This window comes from Anabrus simplex, chromosome 5 (genome assembly GCF_040414725.1).
Source record: "Anabrus simplex isolate iqAnaSimp1 chromosome 5, ASM4041472v1, whole genome shotgun sequence".
NCBI classification, from domain to species: Eukaryota; Metazoa; Arthropoda; class Insecta; order Orthoptera; family Tettigoniidae; genus Anabrus; species Anabrus simplex.
In genome coordinates this window covers 336,479,121-336,503,671 of record NC_090269.1, presented here as the reverse complement: position 1 = coordinate 336,503,671, position 24,551 = coordinate 336,479,121, and the positions used below count along the sequence as shown (strand labels likewise).

The 24,551-nt window shown below is 38.7% G+C and overlaps 1 protein-coding gene across 2 annotated transcripts in view; it reads right to left on the bottom strand.

Moving 5' to 3' along the window:
* Positions 1–24,551, bottom strand: part of LOC136874885 (WD repeat, SAM and U-box domain-containing protein 1) — a 189,306-nt gene that overhangs the window by 77,929 nt on the left and 86,826 nt on the right. For both annotated transcript variants that reach the window (XM_067148587.2, XM_067148590.2), the window contains 4 exons: positions 22,801–22,913; positions 10,982–11,127; positions 10,718–10,889; positions 4,626–4,771 (listed from right to left, as the gene is read on the bottom strand). In XM_067148587.2, coding sequence (XP_067004688.2) covers positions 4,626–4,771; positions 10,718–10,889; positions 10,982–11,127; positions 22,801–22,913 — 577 coding nt within the window. The remainder of the gene's footprint in view (positions 1–4,625; positions 4,772–10,717; positions 10,890–10,981; positions 11,128–22,800; positions 22,914–24,551) is intronic.

Here is a 24,551-nt window from a genome sequence, read left to right as displayed (position 1 = left end):
TTTACAGTATAGAACATGGTGAAACTAGAGGGAGTTCAATGCCAAGCAGAACGACTAATTCCTCAACACAGGCATTTAAATACAGTCAGGTAACTGCCGCCTATAACAGCTCTCTGTAAACAAATAGATATTCTATTTCTGAGAAAATCCCTCCCAGGTAATATTCACATCAACCCTTTCAACTACCTACAGCTAAACTACCGTTCCGATCTATTCCTCTGCTTGCAATAATAGCATCTTACCAAAGTGGCTTCTTTGTTCGTTCTGCTCGGCTATAGAGTGAATTCACACCACAAGCAAAAACATTCCTACCGAAAAATGTAGTAATGTAAAAATAATGTATATTTAATGAAACCTTCCTGTGCATAACATAATGAACAAGAGCAGTGATAGCGCTAAGCCTTGATGAATGCCGACAGTGATGGGAAAGTCAATGGATGCTCCTGCGGCTGCCTGAACGTAGCTCCATGGATCTACATAAAGCAGCTGTACCCAGTTGACAAAGTATTCTGGTATGCCATGCTCTCACAGTGCTAGCCACATGAGGTCATGCGGTACATGATCAAAAGCCTTCTGAAGGTGCAGGGAAGCTAGATGGAATGGTTTGTTCTTCTTACAATGCTTTTCAACCAAGAGCTGGACAGCATGGATTGCATCGGTTGTGCCACAATTCTTCATAAATCCAGCTTGGCCGAGGTGCCGGATTTTAGTCCCGCTGGAGTTCTTTTATGTGCCAGTAAATCTACCGACACGAGGCTGACGTATTTGAGCACCTTCAAATACCATCGGACTGAGCCAGGATCGAACCTGCCAAGTTGGGGTCAGAAGGCCAGCACCTCAACCATCTCAGCCACTCAGACCGGCAAATCCTTTTATCAAGAACATGTCTGAATACCTTCATCGTGTGACACGAATGTCGGATCGGCTGGTAATCAGTACATTCAGCTGGGCTCCCCTTCCTTTTTGAAGATGGGTACGGTGATGCTCCATTGCTATTCGCTCAGTGTTTAATGATCGGCTTGAAGAGTCACGCTAACCATTCTGTCGCATTCCACTGTTGAGACTAACAGCAATCTGCTGGAAGATCATATGGGCCAATAGCTTTCACCCACTTCATTTCTCTCAAAGCAGCCTCGATCTCTGCCAAAGTAACTCCTAGCTGTTCTCGTTCTCTCCATCCTCAAAACATGTCTAAACCATTGTGCCCTGCGTCTTCCAAAAAGCTCAGTAACAGGTATTTTGATGTCTCATAAGCTCACTGGATAAAAAATTAGTCACCCCTGGAGAAATCATTACAAGCATCATTAATACCATGTAACTCCACCTCCGGAATTGACAATCACCTGAATTTGGTTAGGAAGTGAGTCCACAAGGTTGTGCAGGTACGTTACATCCAGATTAAGCCATTCACTGAGGATTTGATCGCGAAATTTCACCAAACTGCAGGGATGCTGATGTAGACATTTTATCCGCTGTTCCAGTATGTCCCACAGATTTTCAATGGAATTCAAGTCGGGTGATTCTGCAGGCCAATTGAGATGTAACAGAGAGAGGGAGTGTTCATAAAACAAGTGACATAGGTGTCCAGCCTGATTAACTTCGTTGTTGAAAATTGGGGTATCAATAGCATACTCGTCATTAAGATGTGGACCGAAAGGCAAAACCTGATCATCCACAATGTTCAAATAAACATACTGGTTCATGTTAGTGGTCACCTCAGCGAGTGGGCCCAATCCACGATATGAAAAATACCCCCAAAACATCACAGACCCACCTCCGGCTTGAACATGACCTTGCACACGTCCAGGATGAACTGCTTCATTTGGCCTTCAGTGCACTCGACAACGTGCATCATTGGAATACAGGCAAAAATGTGATTAGTCAGACCACATTATGTTCCGCCAGTCAACTACTGCCCACATTCGATGATTTCTATCCCACTGAAGATGCGGAGCTTTATGTGTCTGTGTGAGCAATGACTGACTCCAAACGTTCATTGCATTCAGTTCACATCTCAATGTTTTCTCGCTAACAAGTTGCGATGGACCTTCATTCACTGACTGTAGCAATTCCTGTTGGGTTTAGAAGCGATTTTGATTCACAAGCCGTGAAATGCATCTACGGTATCTCTCAGTCAGGATCCTTTTTCCGACCACAATTCTGACGTCGTGTTTTGTGGCCACATGTAGTACACTACTGCTTGTAGACACGTTGAACAGTCCGCTGCGAAACACCAACAAATCCAGCAACTTGACGCACCGTATGGCCATGGGCACAGCCAAACATGATTGCCCCTTTTTGCCACTCTGTCACATCCATGATGATGTACACTGTTCTCTTGAAACATCAATGTCTCACGTAGAGGCAGCGCACATGCGGTTGAGCACGGGGCTCGTTTGCTGCATCATCTGTACAGGCGTAACGATCCATCTGTGCGTGTGCACTAGGGTGACTAATTTTTTGTTCGATGAGCTTATTATTCATATATATTATATATAAGAAAATATAAAGGTCCCACAACACTGCCGTACAGAACTACCCTCTTAATCACTATAGGATCAGATACTGCTTCACCCACTCTGATTCTCAGAGTTCTATTTTCTAGAAATTTAGCACCCATTCAATTACTGTTTTGTCTAGTCTGATAGCCCTAATTATTTCAGTAGTTTCCCATGATGTACTACTCTCTCTACTCTACAGTACACACGAAGAACAAGGGATGAATGGATCGTAAAGAAGGGGGAGGGCCTAGATGAAAGATACTCTAGAACATAGGTACCCTAATACCACCACCACGCTGGGAGAAAGTGAAGTTCAACAAGGGAGGCTCGTAGGAAATATGACAGGATAAAGCAGAAACTAAGGGAGGACCTTCTGAGTACCCATGGTCAACAAGGACATTATGACATTACACAAACTGACTATTTAAATTGAGGTGACCTGTGTTCCTTCTGCTGTCACTCATGTTCACAAGATGACATTGCTGTAGCAATTATATGAAAATACACCTGTCAATGAGGGATGCAACACTAGCTTTGCATAAGAAAAAGTGTGGGTTTTCAAAGTCTTGAAAGATAATGATAAAACATTCCTGAGCTCCAAGGACACTCAACATTACGCATATGATCAAATCAAGAGTTATATTTCGATCTTCATTCTTTGATAAATAATATCAATTCAACATCAACATCATTTTCCAACTCCAGTTTCCCAGGTTAGGAGTACAAGTGCTTGTCATCTCCTCCTGTCTTCATACATCTTCCATTCCAGGACATCTTTGCATCTGAGACCTCTTTCTCTCACATCTGATTTTACTGTCTTAGCTAGAATTTCCTTGATCTTCCCCTTGGACAGTACGGCCAAGGTATTTTCTGACAGATATTTCATTGTTCATTCTAATATGCTCATACCACTGAAGCCTGTGCTTCTTTATTGCACTGGTAATATGGACCTCGAGTAGTTTGATTCACATTTCTAATGAATCTCATTTCTGTTGCCTGAATTCTACTACAGTCATTGTTTAGTAGAGTTCATGTCTCTAAACCATATTGGAGAATTGGTACATAGTATGTGTAGTACAGGGTTTCTTTTGCTTTTTGTTGTTTTTTTGCTGTCCCATAACAGGTTTCTGACTTGATTGTATATGATGCTTTCTGCGTCCTGCAGAGTATTTCCTGCTTGACAATGTTGCCTTTCAGGATTGTGCTTCAAAAGTACTTGAAATGAGAAACTGATTCTAATGTGGTTCCCTCTAAAGTGAGGCTTGACTTTGTTCTTTCCCTGTTGATGGCCATTTCCACAGTCTTTGTTTGACTCGTCTTCAGCTGAAAGTTACAGAACATAATGCTTCATTCAGTCAATTTTTTCTGTATTTCAGCATCTGTTTCTCCCCATAATAGTACATATTCAGCAAACATCAAAGCATCCAGTTCATTGCCCATTTTCTTGACAGATATTAAGATCTTGTCCATTACTATCATGAACACGAGTGGTGATAGGTCACTTCCTGCTTGCGTACCTCTCTTTGTCTCAAAACCATTCTGACTGTCCATTACCTATCTGAACAGCTGTTAACAATACTGGTATACCAGGCACCTTTACTTTGTCAGTCAGATAGTTCCAGACATTCCCAGATCTTGTTCTGAGGGACACTGTCATAGGTCTTTCCAATGTTCAAAAATGTAATCACAAGATTCATTTTTTCAATTATTGGACATTACAGTATTAATATTCCAATCCAAAGAAGATGTACAAAGGAATTTAAAATTTAAAAAACACAAACCTTGGCCTTGGACTACCAAGCAATCGCAGCTCTACCTGAGAGCCTGCAGATTACAAGGTGATGCAAGATCAGCATGACAAATACTTTCGCTCATTATTCTTGGCTTTCTGGACCATAGCCGTTATCTCACTATCAGATACCTCCTCAATTGTAATAACATAGGCTGAGTAGACTTCAAACCAGTCCTCATTTCCAGGTAAAAATCCCTCAGCTGGCTAGGAATTGAATCCAGAGTTTCTGGGTAAGGAGCAGGCATGCTATCCCTAAACAGCAGGGCTGGCAAACTTTGAAGTTTGTATCAGTAAAAATAAAACATTTGGAATGGGAAGACCAAAATACTTACACAATCATTTCCATGGTGTTAACATTCCACACACAGGCTTTCTCATCATCTCCAGCAGTAGCGAGAAGATGACCATCAGGGGAGAAGCGAGATGTTCGTACTCCACTTCCACTACATTGGAAACTGGGCCGTGCTCTTCTGCCAGTCTAAGATAGAAAGGAATACTATAATTTATCTACAAACACACACATCTCAGAGTTCAGAGTGTACAATTAAGCACCTCCAAAGCCCTTAATTTTCAGCTAGCACTGCAGCTTCTTCTTCTTGAATGCTTTGAAATTATTACATATAAAATCAAAACATCATCTCCTAGGTCTCCCTCTGCTTCTCCTAACCTCCATGACCAAGTCTATTAGACACCTAAGTAAACTGTTCTTCAGAATTTTCCTGTTACAAACTCTGTCAATAAAGCCTGTTAATATGTACACCTTCATCCAATGTGTTTATTCCTTACTTAGCATCTACAGTAGAACCTCAATGTATTGTTCCCGGAACTGTTGTTTTCCTGCATTCATCATTCAATTTATTCGATCCCAAAAATGTTCCATATAAACCAAAGTTAAAATTCTCTGCATCTATCGTTCCTCGAACTACTGTTTTATTGCATCGATCATCGAAAAATTATTTGTCCTCGGCCACTTTTCCCCCGCACTGATCGATCGTACATAATAAAAATATACGCAAAAGTTTTTTGAATTTAGAGGGACTGCTCAATACTCTTACGAGGGAATGGTACGAAGTCAGACGGCAAATTTGATTTGATTTTTACATATTTGTGAACGTCTTATTAAGCTGAAACAGGTAGTGGAGGTCTAATTTTTTGCTGGTCCTTTTTAAGGGGCATTTGGGAGCTCCAAGTTTTTGGCACACGCCCTGGATTGTACAGTACATGTGGGCACACGTAAGCGCTCACAGCAAGAGGCTGTCTTGCCTCGCCTTCCCTCTCCACTCGTTCGGTTCTCCCACTATCCCCCACCACATACGGCTGCCTTCAGTTGTGTATATGGGACAACAAATCATTTTTTAACCTCAAGATCTACAGCAAGAGTGCTCAAGAACCTCTACATGAACTTCTATTTTTAATTCAAGTAAAGTGTCATAAGTGTTACAATTGTGTTGACTTCTTGCCATTTTTGTGTAGGCTGATGATGACATGGACATATGTCGAAACTGGTCCCATAACAAATTAAATATGTTGCTACATTAATTCGTGCAACAATATTATTGTATTGAATAGGTGGAACATCTTTCTCTTTTTAGCATTGTAGGGGACAACATCACAAAAAACAGCAAACACAGAGATGAGTTTAACGAAGATAACATGTCTTGTGAGGGCCGAGAAAGACCCTGCAAGTCGGTGGAAGATTATGATTCCGAATCACTGTTGGACATGTATCAAAAAATAAAGGAAAGAGGACCTATGTACGCTGTACGGAAGTATAAGAAGACTCGGAGACAAATTTATGGAATTGTCAACCACGTTGAATATAATGGAGAAATTCGTGCTTTTATGTCTCACTAACGACTTTTGATGGATTTGGAGATGCCGAGGTGCCAGAATTTTGTAGCTCAGGAGTTTTTTTAAGTGCCAGAAAATTACTTTTTTGCTAGATGTTTTACGTCGCACCGACACAGATAGGTCTTATGGTGACGAGAAAATTACTGAAACAAGGCTGATGTAAATGAGCACTTTCAAATACTACCAAACTGAGCCAGGATCAAACCTGCTACGTTGGGGACAGAAGGCCAGTGCTTCAACCGTCTGAGCCAATCAGCCTGGCAAATTGCATGTCTCAATGCCATCTGCAATTATAACCAAATAACTGGCATAAACTAAACTGCTTATAGATTTTCGCCCACATAACCGCATTCCTTTTTTCCTCCATCCCTTTACCCCACTGTTTCGTCAGCTGCTCCCTCCACACACACAGCTGCTAGAACAAACCCAGCCCCTCTCTTGGATGCTACTATCTTGAAGGAAATTGTGAAACAATTTCCACAATTTCCAAGAGCACTTAAGGTTTGTCATTCTAATGTGCAGTCATTGCTATCCCAAATGCGCATGGATATGCATAGCCTGTTTCCTTTGTCAGTTCTATGCAATTCTTATGTCCAAGATGTGGTTAAATGACAGTGCAAAAAGGCAGAGGGGGTGGAGGAATGGTGGCTTATGTTGTCCTCTTCACAGTATGAATGCAAGCTGGAGTTTTTGTTTATGGAGATACCTCCGTCTAGAGTTAAAGTCCAAAAAATAGGGTTTTTTTACTGACCTTGAGACAGAAATACCAACCCTTTTACCAGACTATGAGCACATTATACTGGGAGACTTCAATACAAATTTATTAGACAGTATTACCACTTCTACACAACAGTTTTGTAATATGGATGGCTAAAGTTCACAAACTTGCCAGGCGTATCTACGATGAAACAACTTACAGTTTTGGTCTTGTGATGTTTCATATTATTTCAACTGGATATACCTTAGACTAAGCCAGAAATTTGTTTTACACTATATTGCTCTTCAATATGGATTAATATGAAATTTATTACCTATGTTTATAATGTCAACCAGGCAAGGAAAAGAGCCTACTTATACTTAAGCTTGAAAGTCAAAATAGCAAGTTAGGCAAAGATATTGATTTTCTTAAGCAATGCATAACACATAACTTGACCCCTGACTTTTTAAAGGTGAATTCTAAGAAACATAGATCTTCCTTTCAAATAACAAAATCCCAAATTCACACTAATAAGATTTGGCTTAGAGAAGAAATTAAGTTCCTATATAAGAAGAAATATTTCCTTAATAATAAACTCTATGAATCTCACCTTGAATCTACCAAGTTACTATCTCAATCCCAATGGAATCTTTTTCAATCACACGTTGAATAAAAATTGCAAATAACTTTATCCCGTAAACAACAAGTTTTAGAGAAAAAGATCTGATAAACTCAATATCTGCTTCTAACTCTAACACAGCACATCCATCTACCACTAATCATCTTACCAATTTCCATCCTCCAATTATTAAGTTATCTAATGTTGTATTTGACAATACTGAAACTTCTATATCGAGCAGAGGTCCAAAACAGAATTGGCTAAATCTAACATAATTGACAACGTAATAACCACTACAGTAGAAACTGAATTAGCCATCAATAAACTACCACTCAGTATCCAACACAAAGTTAGATATGAAGCGAAAAAGGGGGAAGTTTAACCACTTGAACTTTTTGAGATTTTTTTATGGGTTACAACTATTAGTTTGCTAAATTTCAAATCTGGAAGTGGGTAAACATTAATGTCAGTCAATTAGCCATGTGGCCTTATATTATATAGATAGATAGCGAGAGGATGTGCATGCATATAAGTGCAGAGCATCATTTGGAAGTTTACTGTGGCAAAACATACATCCTATTGACAAATGGATTGTGCCACCAGACATCCGTTTTAGTGGCCTACATGACTGGTTCTATGATATTTTCTTGTATCTCTGTTATTTATACCATGACTAGTGCAAATTTTGTAGTTTTTTCACAAGTTGAGAAATTATTTTCCCCACCAAATGGACAGCTACAGTCTTGAAACTTGGCAGACGTACTGAGGATGAAATGGTCTACAATTCTGGTTCTTTGATGTTTTGCATTATAACCTTCAGGTACACCTTAGATTCAGTTAGAAACTTAGATTAGGCTGAAATTTGAGTACAGTTTCCACATATTCCTTTCGTTTTCTCACATACACATGGCAGCTAACATGATACAATTTAGCTCACGTGGGCAATGAACGTGCCAATGTGCCTGTCAAATTTAACAATTCTATCGTCTTATAAGTGTGTCAAACAGTAAAATAATATATGGAAAATGTACAAACTTGACTTAAAATTGAAAAATGCAACTATGTCTGAGGTACAGGGAATCGAGGTACAAGTAAACATCATAGGACCAAAGTTGTAGATCTCTTCATGCTGGGTGTCAAATGTGCTATCCGTTTTGGGATACGACTTACTGTTTAGCCACAAAATAACTTGAAGCAAAATTTTGCACTGTCATTGAAATTGCCTCAATAATTTGATATTTTTCGGGGTTAAGAAACTAAACACTGGAACATCTTGGAATTTTTCCATTGGTTACAGGCTAAAAGCTAAAATTGTGTCAAATTTTAATTTTGTAGTGCACCTGGAAGATTGTGTCTACAATTTTGATATGGGGAGGGGGATAAAAATGAAAAATTTGAACTTTTTAGAATTTTTCTGTGGGTTATAGGCTAATAGCTATCAGTTTGATAAATTTCAAGTTTCTAGCTCATCTGGAAGGGGGTAAACATTAACGTCAGTTAGTGAGTCAGTCAGTTAGCCATCTGGCTTTATATTATACTGATATAGATAGCAAGAGGATTTGCATGTTTATAAGTGCAGACCTTCATTTGGAAGTTTACTGTGATGAAATGGTATGTTGTATCGACAAACAGATTGCGCCACCAGATGTCTCTTTTAGTGGCCTACATGTTTGGTCCTATGAAATGATCTTGTATCTCAGCTATTTAAACCATAGATAGAGGTAAATATTTCGATCTAGGGCCAATTTCGTACTTTTTTCACAGGTTGACAGATTATTTTCCCCACCTAATGCACAACTACAGTCTTGGAACTTGGCAGACTAATAGCTATCCGTTTGATATATTTCAAGTTTCTAGCTCACCTGGAAGTGGGTAAACATTAATATCAGTCAGTCAGTTAGCCATTCGGCTTTATATTATATAGACAGACAGTTTCATTACTTAACAGACAAGACAGAAAAATACAAAGGAGAATGGTAAATGGTTGGCATCAGGATTGGTCACTAAGTTTTATTCTAAAAAATGATTTTCTCATGAATATTCAAAGGGACATATTCAACATGTGTGTACTGCCTGTTCTTGCATATGGTGCTTAGACTTGGTCTCTAACAGACAAAATTATTTGCCAAAGAAAAATGGAAATAAGTTTTCAAAGAATTTCTCTAAAGGACCATCTGTGAAAAATTTAGGCACAAAACCAGAGTACGGGATGTCTGAAGAGAAATCTGGGTTCAAAAGTAGAATTGGGCACGAAAAATAGGAAGAATGGAGCCCATGAAGTGGACAAGGGTGATAAGCGAATGATACCCCAAAGATGGACAGCGGGGTGTGAGACTTTTCAATAAGATGGTCTGATGTCCTGAAGCGGGTTGCAGGATCAATTTGGATAACTGCATGTGACAGAGTAATTTGGAAGAGTTGGGGGGAGTTCTTCGCCTCAGGAGGGGAACAGGACAGAACTGTAATGAATACCATGAGTTATGAAAATGTATGGTCATTTCCTGTTATAATATCAGAACAATCGTCATCCTCATTTCCCTTTATCCAGCTGTAGCCAGGTAGGGGCAAATATGGTTCCTCTCCACTTTCTTCGGTCTTTCCACCACTCCTCCTCCAACACTGTGTCCCAGTCCAGGTTTCTTTCTATAATGCTGCGTTGGATGGTATCCTTCCATCTCAATCGTGGTCGTCCATGGCCTCTCCTTCCTTGGATTTGCATTTCCATCACCTTTTTTGGCATTCTTTCGTCGCTCATTCGCTTTATGTGCCCAAACCATCTTAGTCGGCTCTTCTCTATTCTATCATTCATTTTTACCACTCCAATTTCTTCCCGGATTTTCTTATTCCTTATTTTGTCTCTTCTACTCTTCTGTATCATACTCCTCAAGAACTTCATTTTGGCTGCCTGTATTCGACTCTCATCCTTCTTTGTCATTGTCCAAGTTTCTGCTCAGTAAGTTGTTATGGGTACGTAATACATCTTGTACATAGTATCCTTTGCTTCTGTTGGCACATCTTTGTCCCTTTTCTTCTGTTGGCACATCTTTGTCCCATATCAAATATTCTATAAAAGACAATTGTAAAAGATAATGTAATGATATGAACTCCAAAGTGAAGTATACAACATGTATGAGATAGCATGTAGAATGCCAAATAAGTCATTCAAATTTACATACCTATGGTGATTTCTTCCCACATGCTCTGCTATGAGTAGACAATTATAAGTCAACCTTTAGTATAACATGCTTTTGACTTACCTCGACATCCCACAACACTGTTGTGCCATCCAAAGAGCAGGATGCCAATGTATCTCCAGAAGGTGAAAATTCCACCTGGTTAACAGAATAACGATGACCTTCCAGGGGAGAAACGTCTGATTCTTCAAATCGACCATCTTCTCCACGTAACCACAATCGCACCATCTTGTCTCTAGTAAGGAAAGAATAAAGCCGTGCAACTATGTGTCATACCTTACTTTAAATATTTAAATTGTTTAGATCTTCATATTTCATATTACACACCCATTGCCACATGCTAAAAATTTGCTGCCATGAAAGTCACATGTGTTCACAGCTCCACCAAATGTGTCCAACCGCTGGAACAGCTGCACTTCAGTACCATCAGTTTCAGCATGTTTCACCAAGTCCTGCTCTTCCACTTGTTGGCACTGCATCATGGAAAAGAAACAAAATACTATTCAAGGATAAAAATTGCATTAAGAAATCCATCCTCAACAAAGCAACTAATGGCACAGAGGAAGAAATGTAATTAATTCTGTCATTTGTTAGCTGTCTTGCAAGTTCTCTAGAATACACATTCACAATACAGAGGTCATTTTGTAAGTCATGGAAACTGTGTTATATCTTCTGAACATGTAAGAGTAGGGTAAGTCTAGTGTATACATTCAAAAACCTGTGTCGCTCCCTAATGAGTACTACCGATTGATGGCGTCTATGTGTATTGGAAGCTAGTTAACAAAACATGTAAAAGTTTGTGTGCTACTGGCCGTGCTCCACGACAGATGTAAGTAAAGCTCATAAGCAGTGATACGTGAAAAATTGCAGCTCTCTGTGGTGGGAAAGGAGCGTTGGCTGATAAAAAGCTTTTGAGGCCTTCAAACATAGATGTGTAGCAACTGTTAAAATGCTGGAGAGTGGATGTCCTTTGTTCAATCACATGGAGGTGTCCGACTGTTATCAAAAAATGCTAACAGAAGACTGTGCAGGAATTATCCACATGAACAGGTATTTCTGTGCTGAAAATGTACCGAATTCTACAATACGCCTTGCAGATGCGTGAGATTTGTGTTAACTTTTTCCATAATAAAACAATGATTTCTATTTGCTTATCTTTCAATTATCCCTTGCCTTTAGTTCCTGTACGTGGAACAATTTGGTGCTGGCAATGAGATGGAAATTCCAGTGGCTTTCAAATGCATGTACTTTATTTACATTGCTGCTGCTTTATTGGAAGATATAACATAGTTGCCATGACTTATGAAATGACCCTCGTTGGGCTGATTTTTAGAGGATGAGAAAAATGGTGACTGTCATACATATTGGCATGTGGAAGAATCCTATCAGGCAACCGTAAGGCAAAATTAAGCCCAGAGTTTACCCAGATAGAGATTTTTAGTTCCACTTCCAGATGGAGTGGAAACTGTCCTTGTGTAGGTTCTGAATTGTTTTCAGGATATGCATGAGAGCATGCACAGATAGATCCCCAAGAGAACAATACCATGTATAAAACAATGTGAAGGTTTCAATAGGATAAGGTTCTGTGTAGCTGATAAGATGATCTAATTCTCTCAATGACTGAAACCATCAATACAGAAGGGAAGTACATATCAAATGCTATTTGTTACGTTGTAGTGACTCATGTCTGAGTATACATCTTCCCCCAGCAAGGGTCTTGTACTCAATATCATTTATAGATATGCTTCTGACGATTAAACAACAGGCAGCCATGAAACCAGCATCCACATAAGTTATACTGAATGGATGGTGGAAAATTCGGTTGAGATTGACGGCTTTCTTTCTTAACGTACACTTCTACATCAAGACCATAGGTCAGTCAAGGTGGCCCCTCAATAAGTGTTGATGTCTGCCCTCCTGATGAAGCTGGGAAGCACAAAAAAGCTCGTCGAGGGCTGAGAAGAGATGGATGCAGAAAATCTGGGATTGATGAAGGGAGAGCCTATCTATTTGAAGACAACCATGTATGAAGATGTGGAGACTGTCCTTGTCCTTTTGTGTTTTTATGTCTGTCCTTGTGTTCTCCTTCTCTTGCTCCCTCTTCCCACAATGACCAGCCATTGTGTTCATCCTATTTTGTGTTCCTTTTTTTTTTTTTTTGTTTTTTTTTTTTTGTTTCTCTCGCTCTGTATAGGATTTGATCTAACACTTGTTTGTTCCATTCCAATACTTAGTTCCCCATAAAATTATGTTTGAATCTGTTTTCATTTTGTCTTTTGATTTTGTCTTGGTTTTGTTGATATTCAGCCCTAATTTTTCTTGTTGGATTTCTGAGCATGTGATTTCTCCTATATTTCTGCTTCAAATTTCCCCATTAAAAAAATATAAATCATAGAGAGTTCCATCCACAGCCAGCTTTAAAAAAATATATTTTGTAATTTGGTCAATTGTTTGATGAACAAGCATGGAATTAAGGCACATATACAAGGAAAGTATACAAAAAGCTGTTACAGCAAGAGAAAGCAAACTATTCTGGCACAAAAGCAAGCTCAAGAAGCTCTCAGTGATCCATTCATTGCACTCAAGACACGAAAAACATGCTCCACTCCAGAACTCCCGATAACAGTATGGGAAAAATCACTTCTCAAAAATTCTAAACAAGCAAAATCTTAAAACTGCTCTCCCATTATGAAGAAACTAGCAAGATACCCGTGCTTCGCTACGGTATTATACTGAAATTTACAATTGAATGCTTATTGTTTTAGATATATAATCCGCCGAAATTCGCGATCTGACTCGTTTTCTGCGAGAATCCACCAAAATTCCCGATCTGACTCGCTTTCTATTAGATTACGGCACGTTTCCTCCCATTTTTCAATCTTCCTTTCCAGGAATCAATTTCGTACTTCCCGGGCTAGGCTCAGGTATTCCTCCCGGTCAGTTGGGTCCGTAAATCTTTGCCATCTTTTCCTATAATCATTTTAATATGTATAAAATCCTTCAGAAGATCCGGCGTGGTGTCATATTGGGTGCTTTGGCGGCACTGAACCCGCGGCCGGACTGCATTCTTAGTCATTACCCGTCCAGGTGCCGTTTCCAGCGCGGTCCGCACATTTGACGACGGTCCGGAACATTATTATTATTATTATTATTATTATTATTACTATTATGTGTTGCTGGAATGGCTGATGACAGGAAAAACCGGAGTATCCGGAGAAAAACCTGTCCCGCCTCCGTTTTTTCCAGCACGAATGTCACATGGAGTGACCGGGATTTGAACCACGGAACCCAGGTGTGAGAGGCCGGCGCGCTGCCGCCTGAGCAACGGAGAATACTTATAAGTACATTAAGAACAGTAAAATCAATAGGTCTCACCTCCTCCTACACCCCACCGCCGTTAAGTTTATTTACCGCCACCCCTCCCCCCCCCTAAAAAAAATTAAAAGAAGGCTTGTTTCTTTATGTTTAAAGGTGATTCCAAACACCAATGTTCACGTCTATTGCCTTCAGTTTTGAGATATAAGTATCCTCATAAAAATAATTTACTTTTTTCACTTCATTTCACACTACTCCCCCCCCCCCCCCCAAGTGAATGTTCCCGCAAAAAATACTTGTTTCTTTAATAGTAAAAGATCTTCTAAATACCAATTATCACGACTCTAACTTCTTCAGTTTTTGATTTCTGTGTCCTCATGAAAGGAATTCAACTCCTTTACACTCCCATCCTCCAAGATGGTTTCCCCACCAAAACGCGTATTTCTTTGTTTTTAAAGGAGATCGAAATACGAATTTTCACGTCTGTAACAACTTTAGTTTTTATTAGATGTATGCATTCTCATACAATTAAGTCAATTAAATTTACAATTCTTTCACCACCCCCCCTTCATTGGATTTTCCGAGAATACGTGTTTCTTTACTTTTAAAGCAGATTGCAAATATCAAATTTCACGTCTGTAATATCTTCATTTTTGAGATATCAGTAGCCTAATTAAAATAATTCAACACCATTTTCAATCACTTTTACCCCACCACCACCAAAGTGGTATTTCCGAAAACTAAAAATACACGATTCGTTATGTTTAATAGAGATAAAAAATACCATTTTTCACTTCTGTAACATGTTAAGTTTTTTTAGATATACTGTAAAAATTCTCATTTTAAAATTTCACCCCTTTTGAGTTCCCCTTAAATGGAGTTTCCAAAAACAAATCACCTATGTTTCCTTACATTTACAGGAGATTCCAAACACCCACTTTTTACGTCTGTAACATTTTACGTTTCCAAGATATTCTGTAGATATAGTCTTTCAAAAAATTCACCCCAATTTGTCACTCCTGTTTAACAGCCATTAATTGGATTTTCCAAAAACTAAAAAATACGTGTTTCTTTATTTTTAAAGGAGGTCCCATATACAAATTTTCAGTTCTGTAATATCTTCAGGTTCTGAAATATAAGTATCTTCATTAAAGGCATTCAACCCATTTTTCACCCTTTTACACCCCTCCTATTAGGATTTACAGGAAACAAAAAAGTACGTGTTCCGTTATTTTTAGAGGAGATTCTAACTACCAATTTTTACATCTGTAAATTTTAAAGTTTTAAGATGTAGACACACTCATTTTAAAAAATTCACCCCCCCTTTTTACCCCCCAATATTTGGATTTTACAAAAACGAAAAAATACGTGTTTCTTTACTTTTAAAGTAGATACAAAATACCAATTTTCAGGTCTGTAATATCTTCAGGTTCTGAAATATAAGTAGCCTCATTAAAGCCATTCAACCCATTATTCACCCTTTTACACCCTTCATATTGGGATTTTCCGAAAACAAAAGAATACATGTTTCTTTATTTTTAAAGGAGATTCTAAATACCAATTTTTACATCCATACACTTTAAAAGTTTTGAGATATAGATACACTCATTTTAAAATTTCACCCCCCTTTTCACCCCCTTAGCGAAGGAATATCCAAAAATCCTCTCTTAGCGAGCACCTACATCTTAATATGAATATATCCCCAAAATTTCATTTCTTTATGTCCAGTAGTTTTGGCTCAGCGATGATGAATCAGTCAGTCAGTCAGGACAAGTTATTTTATATATATAGATGTTGCCTCAATAACAGATCCGATGGAACAGGAGGAAGTCAAAATTGTTATTCTTGGAACCAAAGACAAAAAAGCAGTTGGGTCTGATGGGATTCTCAACAAAAACTTGAAAGACACCTGTGACACACTGCTTGACACATGGACCACATTCAACAAATGTTATGCAACAGGAGAATTCCCAGATGGATGGAGACAATCTGTCATAAAGATGATATACAAAGGCAAAGGAGACAGAAGAGACCCAGACTCATACAAGAGCATAGCCCTTCAAAATAACTACATGATTGCAAAAATACTGGAGAACAGACTTGTCGCAGTGACTGGAACGATGATCCCTGATCTACAGTTTGGATTCATGAAAGGAAGAGGAACTGTAAATGCAGTAAAAAATATCAATGACAATATTCAGGACAACATCAGACATCCAAAAGGAAATTCTATGTAATCTTCATAAACTTTGGAAAGGCATTTGTTCTGCTGAACAGAGGTATGCTCTTTTTAAAAGTAGCTGATATGATAAGAAAAGACAACCCACTGACTATAGCAATCAACAACATCTTGGCATATAACCCAGTGACAGTACATGACAGCAGATATAACACAGAGTAATGGAGTTCTCCAAGGTGATCCCCTAAGCCCCATCTATTCAATATTGCCTAGGCAGACATCGCAATGATCACTCACAAACCTTTGTTACGATGTATTTTTATGCTGACAACATGATTATAGGGTCAAACATCAGGGAAGAATTACAGGATGTAAGGGATAAACTCAAAGACTATGCCATTAAAAACAGCTTGGAAATGAATAAAAATAAGACAGTCCAGATGGCATTTAGAAAAGGGGGAAGAATTGTGTCCAATGACAGACTACAGTGTGGAAAGAAGGACTTGGAGATCGTGAGCTGATTTAATTATTTGGGTATCACACTTCAACCTTCAGCTAATTCTTTCAAATGTCATGTAAGAGAGAGAACTTCGGCAACCATCAGAAGCATTTACGATATTTTGGATCCCATGAGACTATCCTTAAACATGGCCATAAGTTTATTTTATGCTAAAGTGCTTCCAGTTCTAACATACGGACTGGAGCTCATCTGAGAACACCTAACAGTATCTGACCTCCAAGCCAATGAAAATGTCAAAGCTAGATTTCTGAAAAGAACACTTGGGATCTCCAAGACGTCACCCTCAAGATTGGCATACATACTAGCCTCTGAGACATTTTTACTGGAAGATCTACGAATCAGAATGCAGCTTCCATCTACAAAATGGGAACAAGAGCTTCTTCAAATTAGTCAGAAGAAACGAGAGGACATCGACCTGGAATTTTACTCGACAGATGCCATGCTCAACCGAAGCTGGTCTGGACCAAACAATGATATGCGGAGTGCTATAAATAGGTTGGCAATATATGGTTTTCACCATAAGCTATGCACTCGGCAGGACTATCATGACCCGTGTGAGCAGTGCATTTGTAAGTTGTGTGAAGGCCATTGCGAACGCAACCATTTCAACAAATGCACTAAATGAGGAAAATCCCTTATGGACTATTGTAAAACGTAAATTAATGTTAGTGGTGTGATGCTTACTTATAATAGTTTAATGTACTTTATATATGGCCATTTGGCTGTAATAAAGTTATTATAAGGCATGTCCTTGCTGGTCTCTATAAAGCAAGAACGCAAGCAAGCAAGCAAGCAAGCTTGGACCTGGCCAATGACAACGAAGGATGAAACTCAGACGCACACAGGATAAATGAAATATCTGACAATTATGTTACAGAAGACAAGGAGAGAAAGTGAGAGATGATATCATACAGAAGGAAATGAAGGTTGAGTGACAAAGCTGAGAGGAACAGACTAACATGATTGGGACATACTGAACAAATGAATAAAGAAAGAATGTTGAAATATGCAAGGAATTACAAATGAAAGGAAAGAGACTGAAGAAGTCTCAGATTATGATGTATTGATTTTGTTAAGAATGAAGTAACATAATAAATACTGAAAGTAAACATGGGGACAGTAATGGAGAGATAAAAACCTGACCTTGAAGTGCAAAATTGTGATGATTAATTATTTTGATTTGACTGACTGAAGATTTCTTCACAACCCAGTCAACATAAGCATTCAGGTTACGCAGAGTGAATGGTAGTATCCTCTGGTGATGGAACTTCTAGGTTAATAAGAAATTTTGTATTTTGCAGAAATAGTAGTACATATGCTTTAAAGAGGAAACCAGATGAACAAGGATGGATGTAAGGCACGTCCTTGCTGGTTTCTATAAAACAAGAATGCAAGAAGCAAGCTTGGACCTGGCCAATGACCAAGAAGGATGAAATTCAGGCACACACAGGACAAATGAAATATCCGACTATTATGTTACTGAATATAAGCTAGGGGCTTTACGTCGCACCGACACAGATAGGTCTTATGGCGACGATGGGATAGGAAAGGCCTAGGAGTTGGAAGGAAGCGGCCGTGGCCTTAATTAAGGTACAGCCCCAGCATTTGCCTGGTGTGAAAATGGGAAACCACGGAAAACCATCTTCAGGGCTGCCGATAGTGGGATTCGAACCTACTATCTCCCGGATGCAAGCTCACAGCCGCGCGCCTCTACGCGCACGGCCAACTCGCCCGGTTATTGAATATAAGGAGAGAAAGGCATGAAGCATGTGCAACTTCATGACATGAATTGCTTGATCGTTGCTGGCGAGCATTCAGAGCCATACAGAGTGACTGGGTGAAAAACATTCCAATAAACCATGGACTTTCAGGTGGATTGGTATCCGACGATTGTAGAGAACACCAGTAGTTTGCTGCCCCTTCATCCAGGCCACAATCTTAGCGTTTGTCCCACAATGGAGCAGGGTCCGCTGTTTTGCAAGCCAGTCTCCACTTGGTTCTATTTAGCGTATCGTTTGGAACAAGATGAGCATAGCACATGTCTTTTTGGTGATAAAGCCAGCACTTCTTGGGCCAACCACGGGACTTATTTCCAGATGAACTTTCTCTACGTATAATGTGGAATTACCACCGAAGTTGGGTCTCACGCATCTTGGGCAACTCCCATGATTTTCCGGATTTTTATGTTGCTGACATGATCGAGCTGGGTCAGACCAAGTGACCAGTGAGGCATGCACATCTTCATGACATGAACTGCTTGATTGTTGCTGGCCAGCATTCAGAGCCATACAGAGCGACTGGGTGAACAACATTCCAGTAAACCTTGAACTTTCAGGTGGATTGGTATCTGATGATTGTAGAAAACACCAGTAGTTTCCCGCCACTTCATCCAGGCCACATTTACTCATGCACAGGCATCTGGAATAGTATCACACTCAGCACTGACCAAAGAATCAAGGCACTTAAACTGTTCTACTTTATTGAGATCTTGGCATTTTATTTTGATTGCCTTCTTGCTTAAATAGCTGACAATCTGTCTAAATATCTATGTCTTTGTGAAGCAAAAATGCAACACCATTTCTGACTTTTCCATGTTCTTGCTTCAATATTGCTCAGAATTTGTTGCATCTTACTTTTCAATTTATGGTGAAATTTTTAAACTACTGTTGTAACCTAGCCCCTCCTTATTTACCTGATTTAGCATTTGTGGACTTCCATTTGTTTCTGAAGATGAAATCCACTCTGAAACAACGCCTTTTCCATACAATACACAATTTTCAAGAAAATCCTTATGTTACAAGTGAAATATGTAATGCGAGTGGAATGTTTTTTTTTTTTTTTTTTTTTTTTTAAGACTTTGTTTGTAAAATATGATATGATGTTTTATTTTTATTGACCTAACCTGTACTGTATAATGTTGTAACATAGGCATTTGTAAATAGTAGAATTCTGTCTATAGTTCCTGGAAAGATCCAGAAAGTTACATAACTTTTGTGCAGGGTGTGTTACTTTGTTGGTATGTGTTCTAGAAAGTGTGTTCTGTCTATTCTGGAGAAATACGACTTTCGCGATCATGCGTATTCTAGAATGTTAGTCAAAGTTTGCGATCGAAAGTAAGGTTGTGATTGGTGAGTCAAGGTGGCGATGGGGAACACGTGCGCGCTGATTGGCTGCCTCCAAGGCCAGTAATTCCTATATATAGTGAGCGAGGCAGTGTTCGAATGAATTCTGTATCCTGAATTCTGTCGGTCTCGGTTTATCTGTCTGCGAGCAGCCTATCTGGTTGACGTCCCCCGGTTTCCGGGATGGCACACTCCTCGGGTAAGCATTCTTGAATTCCTTTCCTGCTAAAATTTCCGTAATGTTCCGATTTGCTTTTCATACAGGAGTCTGCCCTAACCTCGCCTAGATTCACCAAATTAGTTACTTATGACGCCTTAGTTTTTCAGCTGTTCACCTGTTCGTTTCCGAGGCATTCCCATTTCTTGTTTCACTAAAATATGTATATTGTAGTTTAACATTATTTCCCTTGGGGGTTGTCTCTGGTAGTTCTGTATCACTTGAGGTACGCTAGATTTTGGATAACCTGTAAATTGCATTGTACTACTGCATTGGTAACTGGATGTACAGTTGATTTGAAATTTGAATTTACACTGCTACGAATAACCTATGTATATCACAGAACTTATAGCTCATAACTTGGAATGTATTTGTAAAATTATCTTGTAAATAATATTTTTAAAAACTAAGGATCACGGTGATTCATTTCGGAATCCGCTATCTAAGCCATGTCCATGCCTTTGGTAGGTTCCCAGCCCTTTCATCTTCCCGGTTTTTTGTTCACTAGTTGGCCCTACTGATATTTCGTACATGTTTTGTTGGAGATCCGAGTAATGCCAGCTACTGTTTTTCCGAGTGTGTAGTGTTTTCTTATATTGTGTAGTTTGCTCTTACCTTCCCCTTTTAACTCTGTTTGTGCCTTGTTTGATGTTACCCCTGTAGTAGAGGTAACAATTTTGATTGCCTTCTTGCTTAAATAGCTGACAATCTGTCTAAATATCTATGTCTTTGTGAAGCAGAAATGCAACACCATTTTTGACTCTTCCATGTTCTTGCTTCAATATTGCTCAGAATTTGTTGCATCTTACTTTTCAATTTATGGTGAAATTTTTAAACTACTGTTGTACCCTAGCCCCTCCTTATTTTCCTGATTTAGCATTTGTGGACTTCCATTTGTTTCTGAAGATGAAATCCACTCTGAAACAATGCCTTTTCCATACAATACACAATTTTCAAGAAAATCCTTTTGTTACAGCATACAACACATACCAGTATACATTTGAAAAACTAGAGGTATTGCACTAACAGGTGATGAGTCTGCAAGAGACAAACGTAATACAGTACAGCAAAATAATTTACTTTCTTTTTGAGAAAAATCTCCAAATAGCTTATTTCTTTTACTGTTCTATACAGTGATGCATGCTGGGATCAAGACGTGGGCTATCACTAGAAGCTGCAGTCAATAGCCAATGGAAAAGCCTGCTGTGTTGTCAAGGGTGCTTCACAAGCTACTGCCCTGGTCTCTGCTACTGCCAATGCTCAACCCCTGATCAGTGGAGATGGTAGCCTAAGGTTTAGCAAATGAAAGTCTGGCTTTGTGGCTAAATGAATAGAATGCTTGCCTTTGGTCCGATGGCAACAGTTCAATTTTCAGAATCAACTCACTCATACTGTTAATTCCCCTGGCTTGGGGACTGGGTGTTTATGACGTCTTCGCCATTCATTTTATCCTCATTAGGTCACCACCCAGCCTATACAGATGCCATGCCTCATTATTATTATTATTATTATTATTGTTAAATAAAAATGTTGAATTTTACAGCAGTCATCTTTCACTGCTTAATTAGCTTCCTTGGAGATCAGTGGTGGTGTCTGACCCATGATCATGGGTTCGATGCCAACCAACAAAAGAGAACACTAAACCTGAAAGATTGCATTTTATTTTACCAGATCCACAAATAAAAAGAAAACTATATTGCTCCTATAACAGCAGCCCTGTAGTGTTTTCCTATAAGGATGTAGAAGTAAACAGGAGTGAAATACCAGTACTCTGTTATCTATATGATTCAGAAGTATGAGGTGAGGAAGTATATATGATGAGTAACGCATGGTTGATTGTTACCAATGGCGATCTGATGGACTGAAGCCTAGCACACCTATTACACCCCCCGGTCCCCATTCATAACCGATATACAGCAGCAAGCAGCGTGTGGCGAGTCAAGGGGAGAGGGGCGAGAGTCTGGGCTGTAATCTTATCAATCATCAATCAATCAATACTGATCTGCATTTAGGGCAGTCACCCAGGTGGCAGATTCCCTATCTGTTGCTTTCCTAGCCTTTTCCGAAATGATTTCAAAGAAATTGGAAATTTATTGAACATCTCCCTTGGTAAGTTATTCCAATCCCTAACTCCCCTTCCTATAAATGAATATTTGCCCCAGTTTGTCCTCTTGAATTCCAACTTTATCTTCATATTGTGATCTTTCCTACTTTTATAAACGCCATTCAAACTTATTCGTCTACTAATACTAATATCAGTCTCTGATGCCTTGCTCTCAGAAATACGTGCAACGTTTTTTCTCACTGCTTTCAAGTTTTGTAAATGGAACAATGTGTCAGATTTACATGAAACGAAATGAAATGGCGTATGGCTTTTAGTGCCGGGAGTGTCTGAGGACAAGTTCGGCTCGGCAAATGCAGGTCTTTTGATTTGATGCCCGTAGGCAACCTGTGCGTTGTGATGAGGATGAAATGAATGATGAAGACGACACATACACCCAGCCCCTGTGTCAGTGAAATTAACCAATTATGGTTAAAATTCCTGACCCCACTGGAAATCGGGCCCGGGACTCCTGTGACCAAAGACCAGCATGCTAACCATTTAGCCATGGAGCCAGACAGACGATTACATTATAATGTCCTTTAGATTTCCATCATTCTCAATTGAGGTTTGGCTTCACTGATAGCCTTGGCAACCCTCAGTATACGCCACTAGCTCTATACAACCTCTGTACCAAACAAAAAAACAAACAAACAATAGGACAAACAAATAAATGATGCCAAAATTAATACCTCTTTATTGTTGTTTCCATAATGACTGAAAGCAGTACAAGGTTTGATCAGTTCAGAATCCACATTCACACCTTCAGCCACACCCCACACCATAACAGACTTGTCGTTGGATCCTGTGCACAAAGAATAGGCTATTCAAAAAGGACATAATATGATGTTCAGAGAATCTATTTACTGTACAAATAGTCAATGAAAAGAATAAGCCAATGAAGTTGTTCCTTTCTACTAAGCACATAACTGGTGTTTTATTTCATATTTCATTTAGGAAAAATACTATTTCAGAATATGAACAGAAGGAGGTAGGATGATCATTGATATCAACATCCTCAACCTTATTTTGTGCACCAATTCACAGTATGAAATGCTACTAAAGAGTAGATACTGGATAAAAATTGAAGTGACTCGTAAAGAAGAAGGAAATCCAAAACAACTCATAAGAACAAGATTTATTTCAGATGCATAGGATTTCTCTTAATAGAAGAGTGCAGACCAAGAAGTGTAAAGTACAAAAAAAACAAGGTCAAACATTAATTTAATATGAAATAAATAATAAATGTACAAATGAAATGGTATGAATATGAATGGTATGAATAATTATTTTTGTAATGTCACAATGAAGAAATTATTATCTATATATAAAATAAGAGTTTTGTTTGTACATTGTACAGAATTTGAAAATAATTGTATTTCTGTATCGGTCATGTCCACAGTAATAAGGAAATGCACTTTTTAACGTTTTGTAATTTCTGTCTGTCTGTACATATGCGCATCATGAGAAAACGGCTGAAGAGAATTTAATGAAAATTGGTATGTAAAGTCGGGGAATAAGTTGCTATAATCTAGGCCTTAAATAATTTTTTTCAGGTTGAGTGAAATGGTAGTTATGGGGAAGGCCTAAAATTTAATTCTCAAATATATATGTTACTAGTGGTCCTATCAATAAATACTATGTAACTGAAGTTATACAGTATTAAATTTCCAATCATTTATGTCTTATACATTTTTAATGTACTGGCTATGATAACAGAGATACTCATGAATTCAGATTTTTGTTGCTAAGTCCATATCAGTGCCGAGTCACAAGAAAATGGGTAAACAGATTTTAATGAAAATCAGTATGCAAATTTGGGGAATAAGGAACTACAGTCTCTGCTATAAATAATTTTATAAGATGCCCTAATATCACAGAGTCGGAAGAAAACTAAATGTGAAGGCCTACAATATAGGAAGCTCATAAAATTTTTCAACAATAACATATGTTGTGATGTTCTTTGTGTCTTTTGCTGCCATTCATCTCCAATAGATGGGATTACTGATGCGTACCGAGTATAACAGCCTGCCTGAATATTGGCGGAAGTAGTTGGGGAGTTAGACCTCTCTTCTTTAACTTGCAATTCCTTTCCTCTGGTTCATAAATTTTCTGATATTTGTCGTATGTAACACATTGGTTCATCATAGCATTCCAGCTATTCAATCTCTAGTCTGAGGCACTGATCAGAATGAGCAGTGTGCACATTTAACGGGATAATGACAGAGGAGTGTTCGCAGCTGCATGCTTCCTGGTCATTCCAGCATTGGAACTTTGGGCTATTAAATCGGCAGCATAGTACTGTTTGTTAAAAGTGAGAAAATGTGTGGTTTTAATTTGATCGAGTATTTTTATATGATAATATTGCTTTTAATCACAACATTCCTACTGAGATCATTGTAATGATCTGTGATGACTTCAGTTAGGAAAATCATAAAGACAG